At 31.7% G+C, this 21,719-nt stretch overlaps 2 protein-coding genes across 3 annotated transcripts; one reads left to right on the forward strand and one right to left on the reverse strand.

The window, feature by feature from the left end:
- Positions 1–10,798: 10,798 nt before the first annotated feature.
- On the reverse strand, positions 10,799–11,293 carry LOC132804484 (uncharacterized). Its single transcript, XM_060818892.1, has one exon. The coding sequence runs from the start codon at positions 11,291–11,293 to the stop codon at positions 10,799–10,801; it is 495 nt and encodes a 164-aa protein (XP_060674875.1).
- Positions 11,294–14,698: 3,405 nt separating this feature from the next.
- Positions 14,699–19,641, forward strand: LOC107425464 (UBP1-associated protein 2A). 2 transcript variants are annotated; one of them, XM_048478779.2, is made up of 2 exons: positions 14,699–16,366; positions 19,189–19,641. In XM_048478779.2, exon 1 carries the CDS (start codon positions 14,823–14,825, stop codon positions 16,353–16,355), a length of 1,533 nt encoding a protein of 510 aa, XP_048334736.2. In that variant the 5' UTR covers positions 14,699–14,822; the 3' UTR covers positions 16,356–16,366; positions 19,189–19,641. The 2 variants fall into 2 exon arrangements, with proteins under 2 accessions (XP_048334736.2, XP_015890948.3); XM_016035462.4 differs by lacking the exon at positions 19,189–19,641 and adding an exon at positions 17,744–18,043.
- The last annotated feature ends 2,078 nt before the right edge of the window (positions 19,642–21,719 follow it).

Raw genomic sequence — 21,719 nt, forward strand, 5'->3', positions numbered from 1 at the left:
ACTATTAAATTAGACTTTTCAAGTGTGTTTTCCCAATTGCAGAATATCAGGTTGTCTTCAGATCATTTTCCTCTGTATGGTCATTTTATTAAAACATTGACAAGTGGCCCAAAAAAAAATGATTAATGTGAATTTTAAAATAGCCAGATTATATTTTCAATTTAATGTTTTTCTTTTCTTCAATTTTTGCCACTTAAAAATTTTTTGCATTAAAATTTGTTCGAAGTTAAATGTTTGGATTTATTTTCATATTGTATTAAAAGTTCCTCCTGTTTAAATTTTTTCTAATTTTTATCACCTAAAAACAATTTAATAATTTGTTTTGCAATAGAATAAATTTTCTATTTTGATTTAGTTTTAACACATTTACTATTTTTTCACTTATTAACGTGAAGGATTCAAGGATGATCTGATTTTTTTTCTCTTTTTAAATTACTGGGTCTAAAGTGATTACAAAATCAAATTTTTTTTTTTTTTTTTGGGTAGATTAAAAGTGATTACAGAATTACAAGACTGGATTTTGTTATGAGGTTCTATTGAATTAGGGTTGGTTTATCTGGGTGTAATAGGAGTACTAACTATGTGTGGAATTTGATGAAAGAAGAATTAGCGATGAACAAAGAAGGCATTGCGTAGGAGATAATACTCGCAAACAATGGTAGATGTAGTCTAATCTGTAGCCTCTCTTCCAAACAACTTTCGGTCACTTTGCTGTATTTATGTTTCTTATAATTGCAGCCGCGGAGCCTGAACTTCTAGATAATATGGGCAAATGTGAGCAAAGATAAAATGGAATAAATTCTTTATAAATGTATAGAAAATAATCAACAATAAAGAATATTATTAAATTCTATAATATAAATATAACAAAAATAATTTTGTAATATAATATTTTTGCTTATGTCAAAAAATATTTATTTTATCAACTCTGTTGTCATTCCAAATAACATTTTTGAAAAAGTTTAACGGAACAAATAATACTTTTCACCAACAAAAAAAAATAATAATAATAATAATAGAAAAAAAATGAAGTGTCAGAATTTTTGAAAAGAAGTGTAAGAATTTTTAATATATGTTATATTATATTGTTAATATTTAGTATTTGATTTTCAAAATACACATAAATAATCAAATTATAATAATAATTAAGCAAACAAGTTAAAAAAAAAATACAAATTAAGTTTATAAAGAAATATAATTAGCGCAAGTAAATAACTTCTAAAAATTATTGGAGAGTACTTTTTGTAATAAATGTGTATAAATTTTTTGTTATGGTTTTAGGTGACAAAACGTTTTATTTATTATTTATTTATTTAATTTTTTTGGAGTATTAGTAAGACAATATTGTCAAGGAAGGGGGGGGAAAACGATTGTAGAAGAAAAGTTTTGACAAAACTTGAATGCTACGCATATAGGATAATAAAAATTTTGATGAGTTTAGGGTGTGAAATAGCAGAAAAGAAGTTATTTAGGTTGTAATGTGCAAGATTCAATTTAGTTAGGAGTGTAACAGTATCAATTTTTTAATAAAGCAAAGTCAGAAAAAATATAATAAAATAAAATAAAAATAATTACATAAATTATGAACCAGTAAACCACAAGAATAATATCTAGAAGAATGAATTGATCTAAGGCATGTGATCCCACAGTTTCCTTAAAATAGATTTGCTCTCACATATCCTATTTTCAAAGTATCTATTTTTCAAAATACAACAAATTAAGTAAAGTTCTAAACTTCTGCATTTTCAAAACTTCTATTCCGAACTTAAATTATACCAAAACTTTACTACAGTAAAAATTTTCTAAGATGAACTATATGGAGTATGAAAGGAGAATCAAGACAACATTTTTTTTTTTTTTTTTTGTCTTCCAACTGACAGTAATGTGATATATAAAGGCTTCACACAAAGAGGTATTCAAAACATGACTTTAATTCCAAAAACATTATAAAGTTTAATGTGACTAAATTTAATTCAAATAATAATATACATGTAACTCCCAAGTTAATAGCTCATGAAATACTTAATTTAATAGCCCAATTTACAGGCCATTTAACATGATTGTTACAAAAATTGATTCAAAAACCGATTTAGTATGGTATTAGAACCATACTTTTCCAACAAGTTTTAATGGTTAAATATTATGTAATTTATTGAATCACTTGAATGGAGAAATTTTCTTTTTAAAAATATTTTACAGAATATTATACAATAAAGAGTTTATTTTTTAGCCAACTCTCTCTTTATCACACTTTTTAATTTTTCAGTTTCGTATTCAAATTTCTCTCTTTTTTTCCATGGCCCATGTTTTTGTATGTGTGTATATATATATATATATATATGAAATCAAATAAATTATATTAATTGTGTACAAGAAAAATATTAGTAAAATAAATATATGCATTGAAAATTTTATATAGAGAATGGGTTTGACCTTTTACATTTCAAAAGCCAAGCTTCATTTATTATTTTATTTTTTCAATTTGAAAAATGCATTGGAGTTATGAAAAAGATATTTGATTCTTAAAAATAGAAGGGAGGAAAAAAACAAAAAAAAAAGGTTTCTAAAGAGCTTATTGGAGATGCTTGTATACGGGCATGATGGTATCTGTTTCCAACTTATCTCGTAGGGCCAAGGCTCAAAAAGCACGCCTTTTTCTCTTTCTGTTTCTTTTTCATTTTTATTTTTTTTATTTTTTAATTTTACCTTTGCCTTTTTCTTTCCGTCACCTTTTTTCTTCTTCTATGTTTTTTTTTTTTTTTTTTTTTACATCAGTTTTTTTCTAATTTATCTCCTTTTTTATCAGTTTTTTTTTTTTTCCCCTTTCTTCTTTGTCCAAAAGTTATGTCTCACATCTCTTTCATTTTCATTTTCTTTCTTTCTTTCCATCAGTTATTTATTTTCTTTTTTTCCCCTCTATTTCTTTTTTCTCCTATTTCAATTTCTTATTATTTTCCCTTTTAGTTTATCTTTTGTTTCTTCTCACTCAGTGTTGGGTTTTTTTTTTTTTTAATTTTTTTCTTAGCAATATAACAATTATATATGGGAATTATTTTATATCTAATATATTCGAGTTTGATAATTAATATTAATAATATAAAAAGTTAATTAGATAAATTTTGAAAAATTATTAAATAAAAACACTTCTCTATTTAAATTATTTTGCTTAGATAAAAAAATTGTACAATAAATTTTATATGTTTTATTAATATTATTAAAAAAAAAAAAGTGGTCCAGTCTGATTGATATTAAACACAATATTAGATTAATTTTTATCTCAATTTGTCAAATTCAATCTAGTCCAAAATAATAATTTTGTCTAATTTTACGTACTAAACTGACTCTTTAAGGCTTCTGGAGTAATCCCTATAAAAATGGAACCTGGACCAATCTTTTTCTTCAAGAATTCACTTTCATATCAATTGTAACATCACCATACCAAAAAATCCCTTTGATCAGGTGTCATGACACTGCAACAATCATCCTCACTATACTTCCACTGTAATCCTCCACATTTAGAGCCAAAGTTATCCATAACGCAGTTGAGCTTTTCCATATCATGCCTTCTTTTACTTTTGACTTTAACTCCTTTGGTGAAGTTTCCCTCACCACATATCCATCGATAATCTCCTTATTCCCTAATCCCTTCATTTTTGCACAAAGAACTACCATTTGTTTCCAAAATCCAATCCAATTCCTTTAACAAATCCTCTCTCCTTTCAAGATCGTCAATAAATTGCATTGATGATATCCTTATTATTACTAATAAGCTCTCATCATTGTTCTCATTTTCTAGTGACCCTTTTTTGAGAACATGAAGAGAAAAGAAATAATGAGAATCATTGAGCTCCATAGCTACTTCATCTATAGCCAACAGCCATTGAATCTCATCCCTTATGTGAGCAAGAATAAATTGAAACATATGCCATGTATAGCCATTTAACAGCAAAAACTAATAGGGGTTGAGGGTTGGGATTATTATTATTATAAACGTTTTATAAGTTCAGGGCATAAGTGGCAAGCATAAGAGGCAATTGGCAAATCTGTGACGGTTTAGGAGGCAATGGTTCAAAAACCGTTTATATATATATATATATATATTATTGGTATACAGATGGGGCAGTGTCATTTCTACTCACAGATGCACATATAACACTTTTTATGTAGGACTAAAATGCCTTTGTTTTATCATTCTTGTGTGATGTTGCACTTGATTATAGGTTGTTAAGTTCGTGAAAGAGAAAATTGGCTATGTCAGTGATAAGATTATTGATATATAAAAAAGAAAAAAAGGAAAAAAAGGAGGGATTAACACCAATATACAAATGAAGAAATTTTTGTTTGTTTGATATCAGCAGTATTGTCATCTATAACTTATAAAATCATCAATATTATTAACGTCGGCTGAAAAAGGTTGTTGATTATTTGATTTGTCGATGATATAGCCAATAATATGAATGGTTGTTGATGATAATCTTAGGTAGTGTTTATAGAGAATTAGACAAAAGACGACCACATTGACGAAGAAGATGATTTAATTTTAGCAATAATTGACCTAATCCTAGTTATATAGATAATGAGCTCGACTAGAATCCAGCTTATAAATTAAGAAGAGGATTCACTACAAAGCTAGTGTATGGGCTCTTTTAATTGGCCTTGTACGGTTAGTCTTAAAAAAATTATGAGATAGCATTTCTAATTAATTTTATTTATTTAAAAAATAATAATTACAAATAATTTCTGTACAATCATATAAAACCAAAAAAATATTTTTGAAGACAGTGAGTTTGAGAAATTTGGAAGTGAATAAATTTAATATCTTAACGACACCTCTTTTTTCATTAAGATAAGAATATTTTTTAAACTACATGAAATATTGTATGTATAAAATAACAATTATAGGAACAAAACGTGTCACAAAATGAACGTTAGACAAGCAAATAAACACAATAAATTTTATTTTACATTTTTACTGTAAAAGATTCTTTAGGTGTACTACTATATTTATCATTATTATAAATAATGCACTATTAAAAATTGTATAAATATATGTTTTTAATAATATATATGTATATATATTGTTTTTATAATTCTCCCAAGTTTTCATCTAACATTTACATTTTTATCAATATTTTCCTATAAAAAATTAAAACTTCAATGTTTTGGAGACATACACACTAGGGATGGCAATTTGTCCCACATAAGCCAAAATTGTGATGCACCGCCTTGTTTTTCTTCAAAAAATTGGGGATTGTGTGGCAGGTTCAGGGCAAAATTGTAAAATCAAACTCGGAGTCGGATCGGAATCGGAGAATAACAACTTCAGCTATATATATATATATATATATTTTAATAAATTTATTTATGTAATTAAATTTAATATTTATTTTTTGCTTTTCTTTATCTCTTTTTTTTCTCTTTTTTTTTTTTTTTTTTTTTTGGTTTACTTAGGTTTTTCAGTTAGCCAATTGTATGTATGTGGACCTTCAATTGTATGTACAGTTTTTTTATACAAATTTCTCAAAAAAAATTATATCAATTATAAAAATAAAAAAAAATGATCGACGGTGGGGGAAATGGGTTGCCCCGTCTCGGATTGGAAAATTTCCATCCCCACCCTGCCTCTAAAGAAATGGAGAAAACCGCAGGGATAGGACGAGATAAAAAATTTCCCACAGAGACGGAGATGAAATTTTAAAAACCTACCACACCCCGTCCCGCCCCATTGACATTGCTACACGCATACATATATATATATAATAGAAAAATTCTACAGTGTAGATGGTTCACATGCAGACTGTCTGCATCATGGACGAACTATATATATATATATATATATGTATATTTGTTTAGTTTACATTACATGGTTATTCATGACATGATATATTTGCCACGTAAAAGCACAATCTACCAAAAATTTTTGTTACAAAATCTTATTTCTATTTTCCTTTTTGTGTGATTGTGTGCTCAATTTTTGTTTTGTTTTCGAAGCCATTGAAGCAAATAATTGGGTAATATTTTAGTTACCAAATCTTATTTCTATTTTCCTTTCTTTTTTTTTTCTTTTTTTTTTGTGATTGTGTGCTCAATTTTAGTTTTTATTTTCGAATCCATTAAAGCAAATAACTGAGTAGTATTCCAAAAGTGTATATGTCTCATCATTGCGGAGTGCAAAATAACACAATAATATTTCTGTTTGAATTTGTCATAATTTAATAAATTATATCACACCAAAGTTTAAATATAAATGTGAGAATAATAAATATAAAGGTGTTAAGACTTTTGGATCCTTAATTTTGCCTTTATTTTCAAAGTGGTCTCTACAACTTAGAAGTTTTCAATTTTCTGTGGATCCTGTACCCATGGATTAAAAAATAAAAATAAAAAGGGGCAACATATCACAAAAATTTCTGATGAAATTTTTATATTTTCGAAAGGTGAATAGGAAATTTTGGTTTTAAATAAAAATAGATAATTTTTCAAAAATTTTATCGAAATTTTCAATATTTTCTTAAAATTTTCATTGTAAGTTTCATCAAATATCTATATTAAGCTTCACAATTTTGTCAAAAAATTTATAATTTTTATAGAAATTTCTGAAATTTTCATGAAATTTTTAAAGTTTCAATGAAAATTTCTTTTAAATTTAATTTATTTAAAAAAATTTCATCAAAAAATTAGTAAATAGTATTGATTTTAAGTGTCTACCTACCCATTACTTTTTTGTACCATAATAAATTTAATATTTCTATAAATATTATAAAGTAGATATTAATTTCATATAGACAAAAATACAAATATGGATTTGAAATAAATGATAAATATTATAAAGATATGTATGAAATATATTTTCTACAAATATAATTAAATGAATTGATAGAATCTCAATGGATGTTAATAAAATGTTATCAAGTATTAACTCATGAATATTGTTTCAAATTCAATTATCAGAGAATAATAATTTTACATGTATTTAACCAATATCATATAATAATTATCAATAAAGACAACCACATTTAATACATGAATATGATTAGTATATTGGATAAACATATTTAATATAAGATCTGTATAATTAGTATAGTGACAATTACATTTAAAATTTTCAAGTAGATACAACTTTTAGTAATTTATTTTATTTTATATTTTACATCTTTAAAATGAGGATGAATAAGAGACTAACAATTTTCAACTACATGGGAGTTTTATGAGGTATTAAAATGATATTTTATAAAATATAATGTAATTGTAATAATTGTTTTATATATCTTAATTAATAAATATTTTTATCAAATATGTATTTTTTTTTTTGGCATATTCTTTTGTTGATAATAATATATTTATTATCATTAACGTTTACTATATAAAATTCATTCAATACTTTTGTAAATTTTTATAGTCAATTTAATAATTAATTGATTAAATAAATTAATTTTAAAATCTTAATAAAAAATTTTATTGTTTAAAATAAAATTTCATTAATTTTAATTTTTTTATAAATTTTTATTGATATTTAATAATTTTTAATATGTATATGAATATTTCCATATTTTGAGTCTTTAATATTTTTATCGATATCGATTTTTGGACTTTATTTATATGTTTTATATTTTCGATTGAAATCTATTTAATTTTTAATTTCGACGTGGGCTTCATATATATATATATATATATATATTTGGTGAATAGCATCTTGCATAAAGCACAAAAGGGCCCCAAAAGAGGGGATTACAAATTACCATTCTTTCCCAGACAATCAATAGCACACAAGTTTAAAATATCTCTGGGCAAGACATCTAAATTACAACTAAAATAAAATATAGAAGAACCATATAAAGCTTTCTTTGCTAAAGGGTCAGCTACTCCAGTGGCAGATCTAACATTCTAATTTATAGACCACTTGTACTTTTGGAATCTGGCACGTATCTCTAACATCTCAGAATAAGTGAACCAGCTTAGAGGAGGGGCTGATTGTTCAGCTGTTCTTTTACCACCACGGCAGCATCAGAGGACCATTCAATTAGGTCCCATCCTTTGTCATATGCATAACCAGAAGCCCAAAACAAAGCTTGAAGTTCTGCTTCGTATGGGGAGTCACACTGAGTAGTTTTTGAGGCAAAATACAAAATTTTCCCAATGCTGTCTCTAGTCACAAAAGCAATTCCAGCCTTTCCATTGGAGTATACTGCATTTGTATTTATTTTCCACCAGCCTTTATCTGGAGCCAACCATCTCTCGAGAAGACCTTTAGACAACTGACATGAACAGGAAGCTTCAAAGAATTCATCCACTAAAATCTCAAACTTAGACGTTGCTTTTCGAATAAAGCCTTCTCCTTTAAACTTGATCTCATTCCTAAACATCCAGCTTCAATCCTAGAAGCCAGCTCCTCCTTAGAAAGGATAACGTTTGAGAGCATCCTCCATAAAAAGAGTTTAAGCATTTCATGTAAATTAAGCTACCACAATTTCTTCCAGCAAGAGGAATTCCCTAAAGGAAGTTGGTTTTCGAACTTCAGATTATAGCAGCTGCTTACTGTAAACCTTCCTTCCTTATTTCCAATCCAAAAGAGCTTGTCCTAACAATTAGAGGAAGGCCAAACAACCTTTAAGATAGCATTGGAAGAGTCCCCATTACAGCAGGATCTGATGAGATTTTCATTCCAACGGCCAGACGCCAAGTCTCTAAATTTATACACTCTTAGCTGTTCACTAACAACGGCTCCCTCTCTAGGTCTTGAACTCTTATTAGGAATTTCTAGAATCCAAGGATCAGTCCAGAAATTTATAGAGGCTCCATTTCCAAGTGTATACCAGGACCCACTCTTAATAAGATTTCTGGAGCTTAAAATTCCTTTTCAGATCCAAGAAGCTCCTTTCATCTGTTTGCACTCAAAGAAAGATTTCCCTTTTAGATATTTAGCAAAAAGCATCCTAGTCCATAGCTTATCCATCCCGAGAGCTACATTCCAAACAAGTTTAGCAAGAGGAGCAGAATTAAAATCCCTGAACCTTCTAATCCCGAAACCTCCAAATTCTTTTGATTTACAAATTTCATTCCAAGCTTTGAGAGTCAGGAAACCAGATGAGTTTGGCTTTGTTTTCCACCAGAACTTCCTTACCAAAGCATCCAGCTCATCATAAATACCTCTTGGGATTTTGAAAGTTTCCATCGAATAGATAGGTATAGCTTGAACAACCGACTTGAGGAGAGTAACTTTACCCACCTTAGATAGGAGTTGCTTGTTCCAACCATCCAGCCTGTCTCGGACCCGATCTTTGAGCTTAAAGAAATCTTTTGGCTTATTCTTTCCCATAATTAATGAGTTTCCAAGGTAAACGGAATTTGAGCCCATTTCTTTGAAGCCTAGAATTTCCTTAATGAATTTCTTATCTCTTCTGCTCGAATTCTTTGAGAAAACAATACTGGACTTTTCCATATTTGCTTGTTGGCCGAACCACTCATAATATTTCTTGAAATAAGCATTAACAACCTCTGCCTCTTGTGGTTTTACCCTGCACATTATAAGCAAATCATCTGCATACATGAGGTGACTGATAGCTGGACCATTTTTTGAAATTTTTATTCCATGGATAAACCCTCTTTCTTTCTCCTTTGAAAGCAATCTTGTAAGAAATTATGAACAGAGAATGAATAGTAGAGGCAAAAGGGGGTCTCCTTGTTGCAACCCTCTGCTTGGAGAGAAAGAACCACATATGCTACCATTTAGCAGTAATGAGTAGTGGACAGAACACACACAACTCCGGATTAGTCTTCTGAACCCTTCGGCAAAACCCCAAGCAGCTAAAGCCCTGTTCAAAAATTGCCATTCCACTCTATCATAGGCTTCCTTTAGGTCAACTTTCATCATCATGAGACCATTCTTCCTTTTATGCGATCTAATCTTATGCATCACTTCATGAGCTACCATTGTATTCTCAGCAATCCAACGTCCCTTGACAAAGGCCCCTTGGTTCGGGGAAATCATCCTCTCTAGGAAAGTACTAAGCCTTCCCGTCAAAATTTTTGAAACAATCTCATAAGTAAAATTGCAGAGATTTATTGGTCTGTAATGATTAAAATTCTAAGGGTGGTTTGTTTTTGGAGTAAGGATGATTAAGGTTGAGTTGACACTAAGCGGAACACTTAAATTCTTGAAATATTCCTGGGTATAGCTAATCACACTCTCCTTGACAATGTTCCAATAGCTTCTGTAGAAGATTCCAGGAAAACCATCCGGACTTAGGCTTTTCAAAGGGTGTAGACTGCAAACTGTTTCTTTGATTTCCTCTTCTGAAGGTATTCTGATAAGTATTGTGTTGTCTGCATGAGTGATGCATAAGTCACCCAGTTGTTGGATTTCTTCTGAAGCCGAAGGAAAATTTGATCTGAAGAGCTCTTTAAACTGATTAATAAAATACCGTCTAATGAGGATCAGCTCATATAACCATTCTTAGCCATCTTTGATGGCATTAACTCTATTTAATCTCCTCTTCGTGACCGTACGCAAGTGGAAAAACTTAGTATTTTTATCGCTTTCTTTAAGCCATATATCTCTAGACTTCTGGCGGATAATGGATTCCCAACGGGACCTCTGAGTTCTCAGCTCTTTAATCACTGAACTTTCTTTAAATCTATCTCCATTTTGTTGTGCTTTGTTCAGCTCCTCCTTTAAAGCTTTAATTCTAATATTAGCATATCCAAAATGGTCTCTATTCCATCTTTGCAAGGCCTTGGAGGTATTCATTAAGCTTCTCTTTAACTTGTGGCACTCCATACCTGGTTTCCATCTCTCTAGTCAGGCTTTCTTAACCACTTTGTAGCTTGTTTGATCAGTCCAAGCTTTGAAGAATCCAAAAGTCCTATTACATTTGTTCTTAGCTCCTTCTGATCGGATAACAAACGGACAGTGATTCGACTCCTCGAAATTGAGGTACTCAACGAAAGCAAGAGGATTAGCTTCAAGCCAATCTTTGTTTGCAATAGCTCTATCTAATCTTTCTTTTACAGCTGCTTGATCAGTTTGACCATTAGTCCAGGTATACCTCTCTCCATTAAAACCCAGATCAATACCTCCCACATTCTCCATAAACTCCTTCAGGAACAACCTTCTTTTCCAAATACCTCGGCCTCCTTGTTTTTCTGAGACATCCACCACCTCATTGCGATCACCACAAATAAGCCAAGGAGACTTATTACTAGCTACGACTTGTCCAAAGTTCTCCCCAAAAGCCTTTTTTCCCCCTATATAGGAGGTTCCATAACAAGCAAATAAACTCCAAGAAGTCTTCATATCGTCACTTATTATGTTTCCATAGATAATCCTTTCCGAACTTCAAGCAATTTCTAAGGTTATAAAATCCGCCCACATAAGATATAAACCACCAACAGCACCCTTTGCTTCCACAATCTCCATATTAAAGAACCCAAGGCCTCTGCAGACCTTTTCTAATTGTTTCCTTTTCCTTTTAGTCTCACACATGAAAACACAGCTAGGTTTATGCTTTCTAACCAAATTTTTTAGCAAATTTAGGACTTTCGGCTTTCCAAGACCCCTACAATTCCAAGAAAGAATGGTCAAGGAGGCCGGAAGGACATGATCAGGCCCGCCTTCTTGACCTACTGGAAATCCAATTGACATCTTGAGGATGACTCAACCCCATTCCGTGCTCTCTCCCTTTGTGCTCGTTGTCTTGCTTCTCTTTTCCATGACCAATTCTATCCAGCTGCTTCGTTTCGTTCTCGTGTGAGTGGTCTGTTCCTTGGAGTTTCTATGGTTTCTGTTGCATCTTGCTCTTCCCTAATTTGGAGATTTGAGAAATTAAAGTCAAAACACTCCATAGCTAAATTTATGTTCCTCCCAGGATGGTTAGGGGGAGGGTCTTCTCTTAGGTTTTGGACTTGGGACTCCATTTCTAATCGAACTAAGCTTTTCTTTGAAGGCCCAATTAAATCTACACTAGCTGGCTTTTTGCGGGTCAGAAAAGGCCTGAGTTCATTAATGATTGTCTCTTTCTCGCCTAAAGCCCTTCTAGCAATAATTGGGCCTAAAACATCATGTTTAAAAATACTTGGGTCTACTGGCCCTATATCTTTCTCCTCATAAGCATGTGACGCTGATAGAAATACTGAGAAATTTAAGGCCCATTGTTCTAGGATGGAGGGATCAAGATTTTTACTTTTGATTCTTTGCCAGACAAATCGTTGGAGTTCTGCATCAATAATCAAATCATAGCTTTTAATGGTTAATGCCTCGAGCTCTAGGCATATTGCCTTAGCTGCTCTGTGTGCCTCCTCCATATTTGAAGGCCTATTCAAACTTGTCCCTTGGCACTCCTCCTCGAGCTCCACAATACTGTCATAAAGAGCCCCGTTAGAAGATGGTATGTTGGTAATTGCGCCGCAGTTAGGTTCAATCTGAGACTTTCCTCCGACCAATTCACTCTGACCATTTATTGTTTCCGATGGATTTCAGAAACAAAGGCTTCCTAAATTTTCCGACTGCAGCCAAGGCCCATACAATTGAGCTACAAAACCATTACTGTTTGTGATTGTAGCTGGTTCCTCAAGCTGACATTTCCTAGTAACATGAGAGATGAAGCCACATTTGTAACAGAAATCTCCAAGCCTTTTATATTTAAATTGAACCCAAAAATCAGAACCACCTGCACGACTTTGAAAGAACCCCACAGGGAGACGCCTTTCCACATCTATATTTACCTTGAACTTCAGAAATCTTTGTGCAACTACACATCGCCGGTTAATAGACTCTTTGTGTACCTTTCCGAGCTTTTCCCCCACTATGAGTGCTGTCTCCTCATGTAAGTAGATTGGAGGTAGGCCATGGACTTGAGCTACAAAAGTGGAGTATTTGAAAGAAATCTCAGAAATTGCCAGATCCATCGGCCATTCTTTTAGCACTAAGTGGGCACCATTGAGCGACCAATGTCTTCCACGGAATATTGTTTCTTTGTCTTCTGGGTTGCCAAAAGAGAGTTTAAAAATAGTTTCATCTAATTTCTCTATTTGGACTTTTGCCCGAAGTTTCCAGGTTTTTGCCATAATTTCTGAAACTGTAAATCTGCAAAGCTTCTTGTTGAGAGGATTTTTCCAAGAAGGATCTTATTTGATGCCGCTGCAGAATAGTTTCCTTTTGGTTTTAATGATAAGGAGCAGAACGAGTTGTGAACATCTATAACTCTGTTTCCATTCTCATCCATCGTGGTCAAGAAGGCAGTCTTAGTCAAGCTCCAACTCATAGGCACACCTTCGCACCACCCAGCCACTACAAAAGAAAGAAATCACGAAGATGGTTTCCACTCTATATCCCTGGATAGCAGATTCAACATGGACTTCATATGAGAACAAACAAATCTTGTAAAAATATAAAGCTGATTTTAAATTCTTTAAGGCAAAATCGAAAATCAAATTTACATTTAAAATTTAAAACTCGGATAAGAATAAAAAAATAAAATAAAAACTCAAAAAGCTTCCAAAAGCGTTTGTAAAGTGTCCCAGAAAATGACAAATAGGATGGGAATTTTTTCTTTCTTATTTCCCTGACAAGCAAGTCTTGTTATTGTTACTACCTATTATCAACCACACAAAAAAGGAAAAAAAAAAAAAATGATTTGTTTTACTACCAAACACTATGCGATATGCACATCAACCTGCATGACCCGCACATAAATTGTAGCCGCAAACAATAATTGGGAAGTCTCTATGGATTAATATTCAAACATAAATAACAAAATTCATATAATAGATTTACATAACAAATTTTATTTCGATCACGTAAAATATTTACAGATCGTCAACCATATGTCACATTACATAAAATATTTACTTTAATTGTGTTTGATTCTTTAGAAAACGACAAATTTGTAATAATTGTCATTTATTCTCAAGTGGTATAGATATTATGAATCTATGAAATAAAAATTGACTTGTGAAAGTCAATTTTAAAGCCGAGAGAAACTTTTTTCTTCCATAATTCATTTAAAATAAAAATAAAAAAACGTTTAACTTGAACATAAACGTTTTATGCACCATACTTAGGTTTGAAGACATATTTCCCTTTTGACATATATTATTAAAAGTTGTTTTTTAATTTTCAGGCTCAAAAGATTTTTCAGACACTATTTAAACAATTTTGAAAAATAATTTTAAAAAGAAAAACAAAAGCAAAAACTATCTCAACTAAAGTTTAATGATATATGATAAAACTAATTTATGACTCTAGTAATACTAAATTTGTTAAAATATTTATTAAATTTATTTATCAAATAATATAATATAATATATTTATATTTAATTAATTTATTTATTTTTTAATAAATATATTAATCAATAATATATTGATAAATATTATTTAATAAATATTTTTGATAAATATCATTCGTACCTACAGATATTTTTACTAGAAAAACAATAATATTGAATAAATTTATTAATGAAAGTTATTTAAACAATTTATGCAATATGCAACTTTATTACTGATTTTTATTCAAAAAAAAATCTTTATATTACTGATTTTTATTAAAAAAATCTTTATTATTAATTTTAACCCCAAAAAAAAAAAATTATATATATATATATATGTATTTATATATATACTTTTTTGAAAGCAAAAGAATCTGGAATTTACGATTTTGGGCTTGGTGTTTTGTGTCATATAACAAACTTAAAACCACAAAGGTCACTGCTTTACGGTGTCACGTGTATTTCACTCCGACCTGATTCTTACTTTTGGGTGCTGTCAACACCAACTTGGGCGAAGCAAACCCTAACCCTCGAATTCTTCAACCTTCCGATTCCGAACAATGGTGAGGAAGCGAAAGCTGGAACCGAAAACGACGGAGGCATCGGAGCCCTCCAAAAAGCAACAACAACAACAACAACAACAGAAGGTTAGCGAGGAACCAAAACCTCAGAAAGAACCAGAAGACGAAGCAGTCGAAGAAGATGAAGAAGAAGACGAAGAAGACGTTGAAGAAGATGAATACGAAGAATACGAAGAGGAAGAAGATGAAGAAGAAGAAGACTCGGACGATGAAGAAGAAGAAGAAGGGAATGCTGCTAATCACGCTAAAACGCCGTCGGTTTCGGGTGTGGGTGGTGGTGTTGGTGGTGATGATGATGAGGAAGAGTCTATTCAGAAGCTTCTGGAACCCTTCAGTAAAGACCAGCTATTGAATCTGCTAATTGAAGCTTCGGAAAAGCATGGGGATGTGGCGGATCTGATCCGGAAGGTCGCCAACGAAGACCCGGTCAACCGGAAGATATTCGTCCACGGGCTTGGCTGGGACACGAACGCGGAGGCACTCACCGCCGTGTTCAAGCAATACGGCGAGATCGAAGACTGCAAGGCCGTGTGTGATAAGGTCTCCGGGAAGTCCAAGGGTTACGGTTTCATTCTTTTCAAGAGTCGCGGCGGAGCTCGCAGGGCGCTGAAGCAGCCTCAGAAGAAGATTGGTAACCGCATGACTGCTTGCCAGCTAGCCTCGGTCGGCCCGGTCCCGCCCTCGAGCACCGCCGCAGCCTCCGGTGCCCCTGCTCCGCAGTCGCAGCCGACGTCGGAATATACACTGAGAAAGATTTATGTGAGCAATGTTGGAGCAGAGCTTGACCCGCAGAAGTTGTATACCTTCTTCTCCAAGTATGGAGAGATTGAGGAGGGGCCTCTGGGACTCGATAAGATGACTGGAAGGCCTAAAGGGTTTTGTTTATTCGTTTACAAGTCGATGGAGAGTGCAAAGAGAGCTCTTGAAGAGCCGCATAAGAATTTCGAGGGCCACATTTTGCATTGCCAGAGAGCAATCGATGGTCCTAAGCCGGGAAAGGCCCAGCATCAGCATCAGAACCAGCACCAGCACCAGCCCCACCATAACCATAATTCGCATTCGCATGGTAACCAATTCCAGAGGAATGAGAATCCTGGTTATGTTGCTGGGGCTGCGACTGCGACTGCCCCGGGCCATCTGATGGCACCGGCCGGCCCCGGGATTGGGTTTAACCAAGGGCCTGCGGCGGCCCAGGCATTGAACCCTGCCCTTGGCCAGGCTCTAACCGCGTTGCTTGCAAGTCAGGGTGCTGGGTTGGGGCTAACGAATTTGTTGGGATCTTTTGGGTCCACTGCGGCTGTGAATCCAGGTGTGCCAGGTACTACAGGCCATGGAATACAGAGTGCTTATGGAAGTCAAGCCAATATAAGCCCCGGAGTCATCGGAGGCTATGGAAATCAAGGTGCAATTCCGGGAGGTTATCCAAATCAGCAGATAGGGCCTGGTGGTTCTGGAAGAGGGCAACATGGTGTTGGACAATATGGTGTCGGTCCAACATACATGGGGCACTAGGTGCCCCTCAGGTATAACAAAGCACTTTTTATTTTGTCGGCTATGTTATTATTATTATTTTTTTTTTTTATGCATAGTTTCTGTGCAAATTCATTTTTAATGTTGGGAGGCAAATTTTTTAGTGGGGAAAAATGTAACATGTGTTGATTTTGAGTCTTCTCTTTAAAGTGCTAACATTAAAAAATAAATTTTGAATCACATAATATGGAAGTTTCTGTCTTTTAGTCAATTTGTCTTGCAGCTTGCAAGCTTATAGATGAATGGGATAAAAGTTCATCTGCAGATAGGTACTTAAGTTCTAAATTTTTATGTGCTAAAGTTGTGACTTTGGGAAGTTAGATGTTGGAAATGTGGCATCTTAAGTTTTCACATTGAATTTTTGGAACTGAAAATTTAATTTTCAATTGATTAATCCATCTTGGAATATTGTTGTTGGATATGGTATTATACACCCTTACAATTATATCAGAAATGTTCACAGCCTGCAAACAGTATTATGTCTCTCTTACATAGTTAAAAACCAAAACCTTACACAGCGGTTTAATGATTCCATATGGGTGCATTGTTAATTTTGTTGTGTGTTCACAACTGAAGGTTGATATAATGTTAACAGGCTTGCATATATATGTCCCTTTTTGAGTAAACCAACCAATCTTTTGAAAAGCACCTGCTAAACAATGTACGTGGTTTCAGTTTTTTGCGAGTTTGGTTATGTCTTGAAGAGAAGCTTACCTGAACATACATTTACAATTATAAAGTATTAAGTGTATTGCATACATTTATTATCATTGTAATTCGCAAGCCTAACAAGATCTTATTTTGGGGAAGTTGGCAGCATGGGGTTTGTTCTGACAAGTTTTTATTTGGAAAAGAAACTATCTGGATCCTTTAGTTTTGTAGTTATGTTATTTACTTTGGTACATTTTCGGTGGATAAGTGGATGATTTTATTTTTGGTCTTATTCAGCATGAATCTTGGTTTTGCTATTGTTAACTTATACTATTTCAATGTAAAGATTAGCTTTTGGCCATTTGATATTGTTTTAAAGTTGATATTATTTTTTGTTATGAGCTTTCACTTATTTTCCGTATGAAGGGGAGTTATGCTTTTCTTTTCAGTGGCTTTTTTTTTAAATAAAATAAAATTTAAGTCACATCTTTTTTTCCCAGCTTCTTACAATTTATTGAAGATGGTTTCTCTTTGCACTTTTAAGATTTACTCTATATTATCTTATGTTTTTGTAGCAAATTGACATCATTATTGCATAAACCTTTGTCCTTTTGAAATGTGACATCCTAATTTTACTGCTCCGTTTTAAAGGATTCTGGGTTCTGAAACATTTTTGTTTTTTCAAATTGTCGTTTTACGTTTCCTTATTCAATGTGCAGATACCACATAGGTGCATCAGTCTTTTTGTACTGGTCTGCTGATTCTTCTGAAGTTTAAGGAGCTGATGGTTACCACAAAGAGCAGAATCTTAAAAATCTGAAATCGAATTTCTGTTTTTATAATCTTATTTTCCTCCCCTCTTTCTTTCTTCCTTTCAAAATATTGTAGTTTTGTTTTATTTAAAAGCCGAACTGTTTCAGTACTTTCGACTATAAATTTGTGTACTTAGTAGAGTCTGTTAGTGATCAAAAATGCTTTTTAAAATTTGCAATATGAATTGAGTAATATTTGTTAAGTAAGATTCGTTTTCCATCGTATTAATTTTGTAAAGTTTAATAATTATAATTGCTTTTCCTATTCTTGGTTTTGAATTGTATTCCTCAGGTTTAACCTCAAAAGTTCTCATCTTTAACTTTCTTCGTCTCAGCCTTTATAAACTGTCTTTTTTGTCACATGTGGACTGGACCTGAAGGTTCTCCATGAGATATGATTTTACTTATGAAATGCTCATTTGAAGATCATAATGTTTGCAATGTTCTATTTCAAAACTTGCATGCTTAGATTGCCTACTGCTACTATTTTTTTCACAATTATTGTTGCTGGTTTCATTGTTCTAACAATATTTATTGTTACTTAAAAAATAGTTGGGGGACTTAATACGTTATGTTAAATCTTGGTTATAAACTTGTATAAACCCTTCCTGCCTTATGATGATTAATTGAGAGAGAATCTAGATAGGGAGACTAGAAAGAGAACATATATAATGTCTTGTATTTTACATATACTGGCTCACGTATGGTTATTTGCAGTATATTCGATGATTGGTTGGAAAATATGAAAATTTGAAGTTCCTTATTGGTTGTTTATGTTGTCCAACTTGCTCATAGTTTTTGGCATTTGATACTGATTGATGTCATAGGAAGCCATAAGTTGTAAATATAAATAGAAGGAAGTGGATGTTTTTCTGTTAGAGGCACAATGATATTCCTTATGGCTTGTGTTTCAAAATGAAAATTGCCTAATAAATTGGGTTCGTTGCTTGCTTGTATTCATAGAGAGCAGACTAGGTGGTATTTGATCGAATCGAGGTAAGAAAATTAAGTAATAGGGCATAATTGCTGATTTCTTATGTTTTTATCAAATTGCAAACCTAGAAGCATGGTTTCTTCATGTGATATTAGATGAGTGCACCAATTTTATTTGCTTCGGTGCAAACCTGTATTTAAAACTAAGAAGCTATTTGTTACAGTTGATGAAACTCAGTTTGTCTTTCATTTCTGAATCACATGCTTCAGTAAGTTTCTGGTTGGCACTAATCCAGTTCTGTAGTTGTACAACATCATATTGGGATTTGATATTTAATCTGCTAAGGATCCTTTCAATGCTTCTGAGGTTGTTCTGTCAACTTATCTGACCTTTTTGTGGTACTGTGAGCTTATGGTAGAGTTTTTGGAGAACGGGAAATGGACATCTGCTAGATCAAAAATTCTTTAGGATTTAGGGTGGTTTGGTTTGGTGGTTCTGTGCCCGCACATGAGCCAAGGATCAGAGACCTTGAGGTTGCTTAACAGCAAGTCTACAAGATCATGCATTGTGTGCAGTCCCTTAGATAAAAGATTTGTTCGATACTTGGAATTTCCAGTCGGAGTTTTTTCATTTTGGATGTTATTATTAGTTTTTTGTTTGGAGAACTACATTTAGAATTTTAGTATAATAAGTTTTGCTTGGGTGTTCGACAGTAATTTTGGGTCCCATTTAAAGGTATTTCTTTGTAGTTTTTGACTCATGAACCAACTGTACCCATTGAAGGATTAATTTCGTACTCTCTTTTAGGATTTACTTAATGTTTCCAGCACGTACACAATAATATTGTAGTCTAATGCTCTTTATTTATTTATTTATTTTGGTAAAATTGTAGTCTAATGCTCTTGTTCTTGCTATTATTATTTTTTTTAATATCTGGATTTCTTTAATTAGTTGGTTTTAAAGGTGAGTTATATTGTTGTTCAATATTCTTTCGTCAATACATGCTTGTTAATCATTTGGTATATTTTTTAATTTGATCTTGCTACGAACTTTTTTCAAAAACAAAATTCTTAGCTCTCTTACTTTAATTTGTGCTGCTAAATTGCTAATAATATATTTATTTAAATCTATATTTCGTGTATATGTATATATTGCATTTCTGAATATAGTTCTAGTTATTTTCTCATTTTTACCTTTATTATTACATAGCTAGTTAACCAGGTTGTCACCGAGTTAAAATGATAAATCAAATATTTGTGTCAAATGCCATTATTGCAGGATGAGATGAAGGAATGAAAAGGATAATTTTGTGGTTGATTGGATATGGGTCCGCAATTTTAGTGGAATTTTCAGTTTAATATATATATATATATATATATATAAATCAGTTGAGGTCATAACCTTAAAGATTCGATTCAATGGAATGACAACGGATGTGGAAAATTATAAAATTGAATAAAAAGCTTAAAATTATGTATGTACAATTTATTTTTAGTTTTTTGCTTCTTTGGTTACATCGCAACTAAAATGAATAAAACTTTGATTCTTGTTTGTGATTAAAGAGATCTAAAGCATCTGACGTTATGATCAAAAGAAAAGATTCCTTGGAATTGTGATGACAAATTTAAATAAATTTTTTTTGAGTGTTTTGAGACTCTTTTTACTTTGTGAACAATTTTTTAAATCAAAAATTATTTCTTAGGTAGTTGAATACTCATTTTTAAATTTGGAAAAATGAAATTAAGTTATATTGTTAAGAGCATCTCTGATCTATTGCATTGGTGGTGCAAATTTTATGTCAAAATGATGCAAAAGCCATATTAAACAGTACTTTTTTTTTTCAACTCATTATACCCTTTTTAGCATTAAATTTATTTTTATATCCTTTTTTATTTTATTTTTTATATTACCATTTTTGTATAGATATATTGTAATCAACATTTTGTATAATTTACGTATTGATTTTATTCCATGTAAAATGAAAAATACTAATTAAAGATATGGGATAAATATAAGATTTTTATTTTTTGATTTCAAAAAACAATTGATTCTATTGAAAATATGAATTTGGGATAAAAATTATAAAAATATTATAATATTAAAAGTTGTTTCGTAAAATTTAAAAACTATAAAAAAAAAAAAAAAACCACGATTAGTAAATTAGTAAAGTGAGTAGTATTGCACTAAATTTGATGATATTGTACATTCACCCTAAATTGGTGTCAAATTTGGCACTTGGAGAGCGATTTTCACCACATTATATATTCAAAATTATTACCCATTAAACATGATTGAAATAAAATAAAATAGACATGAGGCATATTAGGGTTAATAGTTTTATTTTTTATTTTTAATTTTTCCCTTTAATTTCAGAAGGAAGTTCCTAGTAAGTAATAGCAAAATAATTATAGCAATGCAATAATAAATGGAGATAAGTTTGCCTGATCGTTCTTTTTATTTTTTGAAAAATAAATTAAGAAAACCGTCAACAAGTTACAACTTTTGAAAAGAAAGTTTATATATATATATATATATATTTTATTTTACTTTGCAAATAAAAAAAATACAACCTTTTTTTAATTTTTCCAATTTGATTAGAAAAAATCCAAAAGCTGGAATATTTTATATTGAGGCTGTCCCTTATAAGCACGTGGATTGAGCAGGCTCTTACATTTCATTACACGTGGCAGCATACGGGAGGACACTATCAATTTCTTTCAAATACGGAGCAGATTCTGCACCACAAAATTTGTTCTTCGATAGCAGCCCGCAGGTGTTATCCTTGTCTCCATTTTTATGTATTTTACACTGTCCACAATTATTTTTCACTAAATTACAAAATTTAAAAAAGCTCTCTAGACTTTTAGGACATGTTGGCTACCGTTTTGCAAAAAGGTTTTTCTTTTTACAAATGAAAGAATGAGAATGCTAAATTGAAATTTTTATTTT

The sequence above is a fragment of the Ziziphus jujuba genome, chromosome 7 (assembly GCF_031755915.1).
Source record: "Ziziphus jujuba cultivar Dongzao chromosome 7, ASM3175591v1".
NCBI lineage: Eukaryota > Viridiplantae > Streptophyta > Magnoliopsida > Rosales > Rhamnaceae > Ziziphus > Ziziphus jujuba.

Coding starts and splice junctions, on each gene's coding strand:
- LOC132804484 (XM_060818892.1), bottom strand. CDS start 11,293: ATGAAGACTTCTTGGAGTTTATTTGCTTGTTATGGAACCTCCTATATA.
- LOC107425464 (XM_048478779.2), top strand. CDS start 14,823: ATGGTGAGGAAGCGAAAGCTGGAACCGAAAACGACGGAGGCATCGGAG.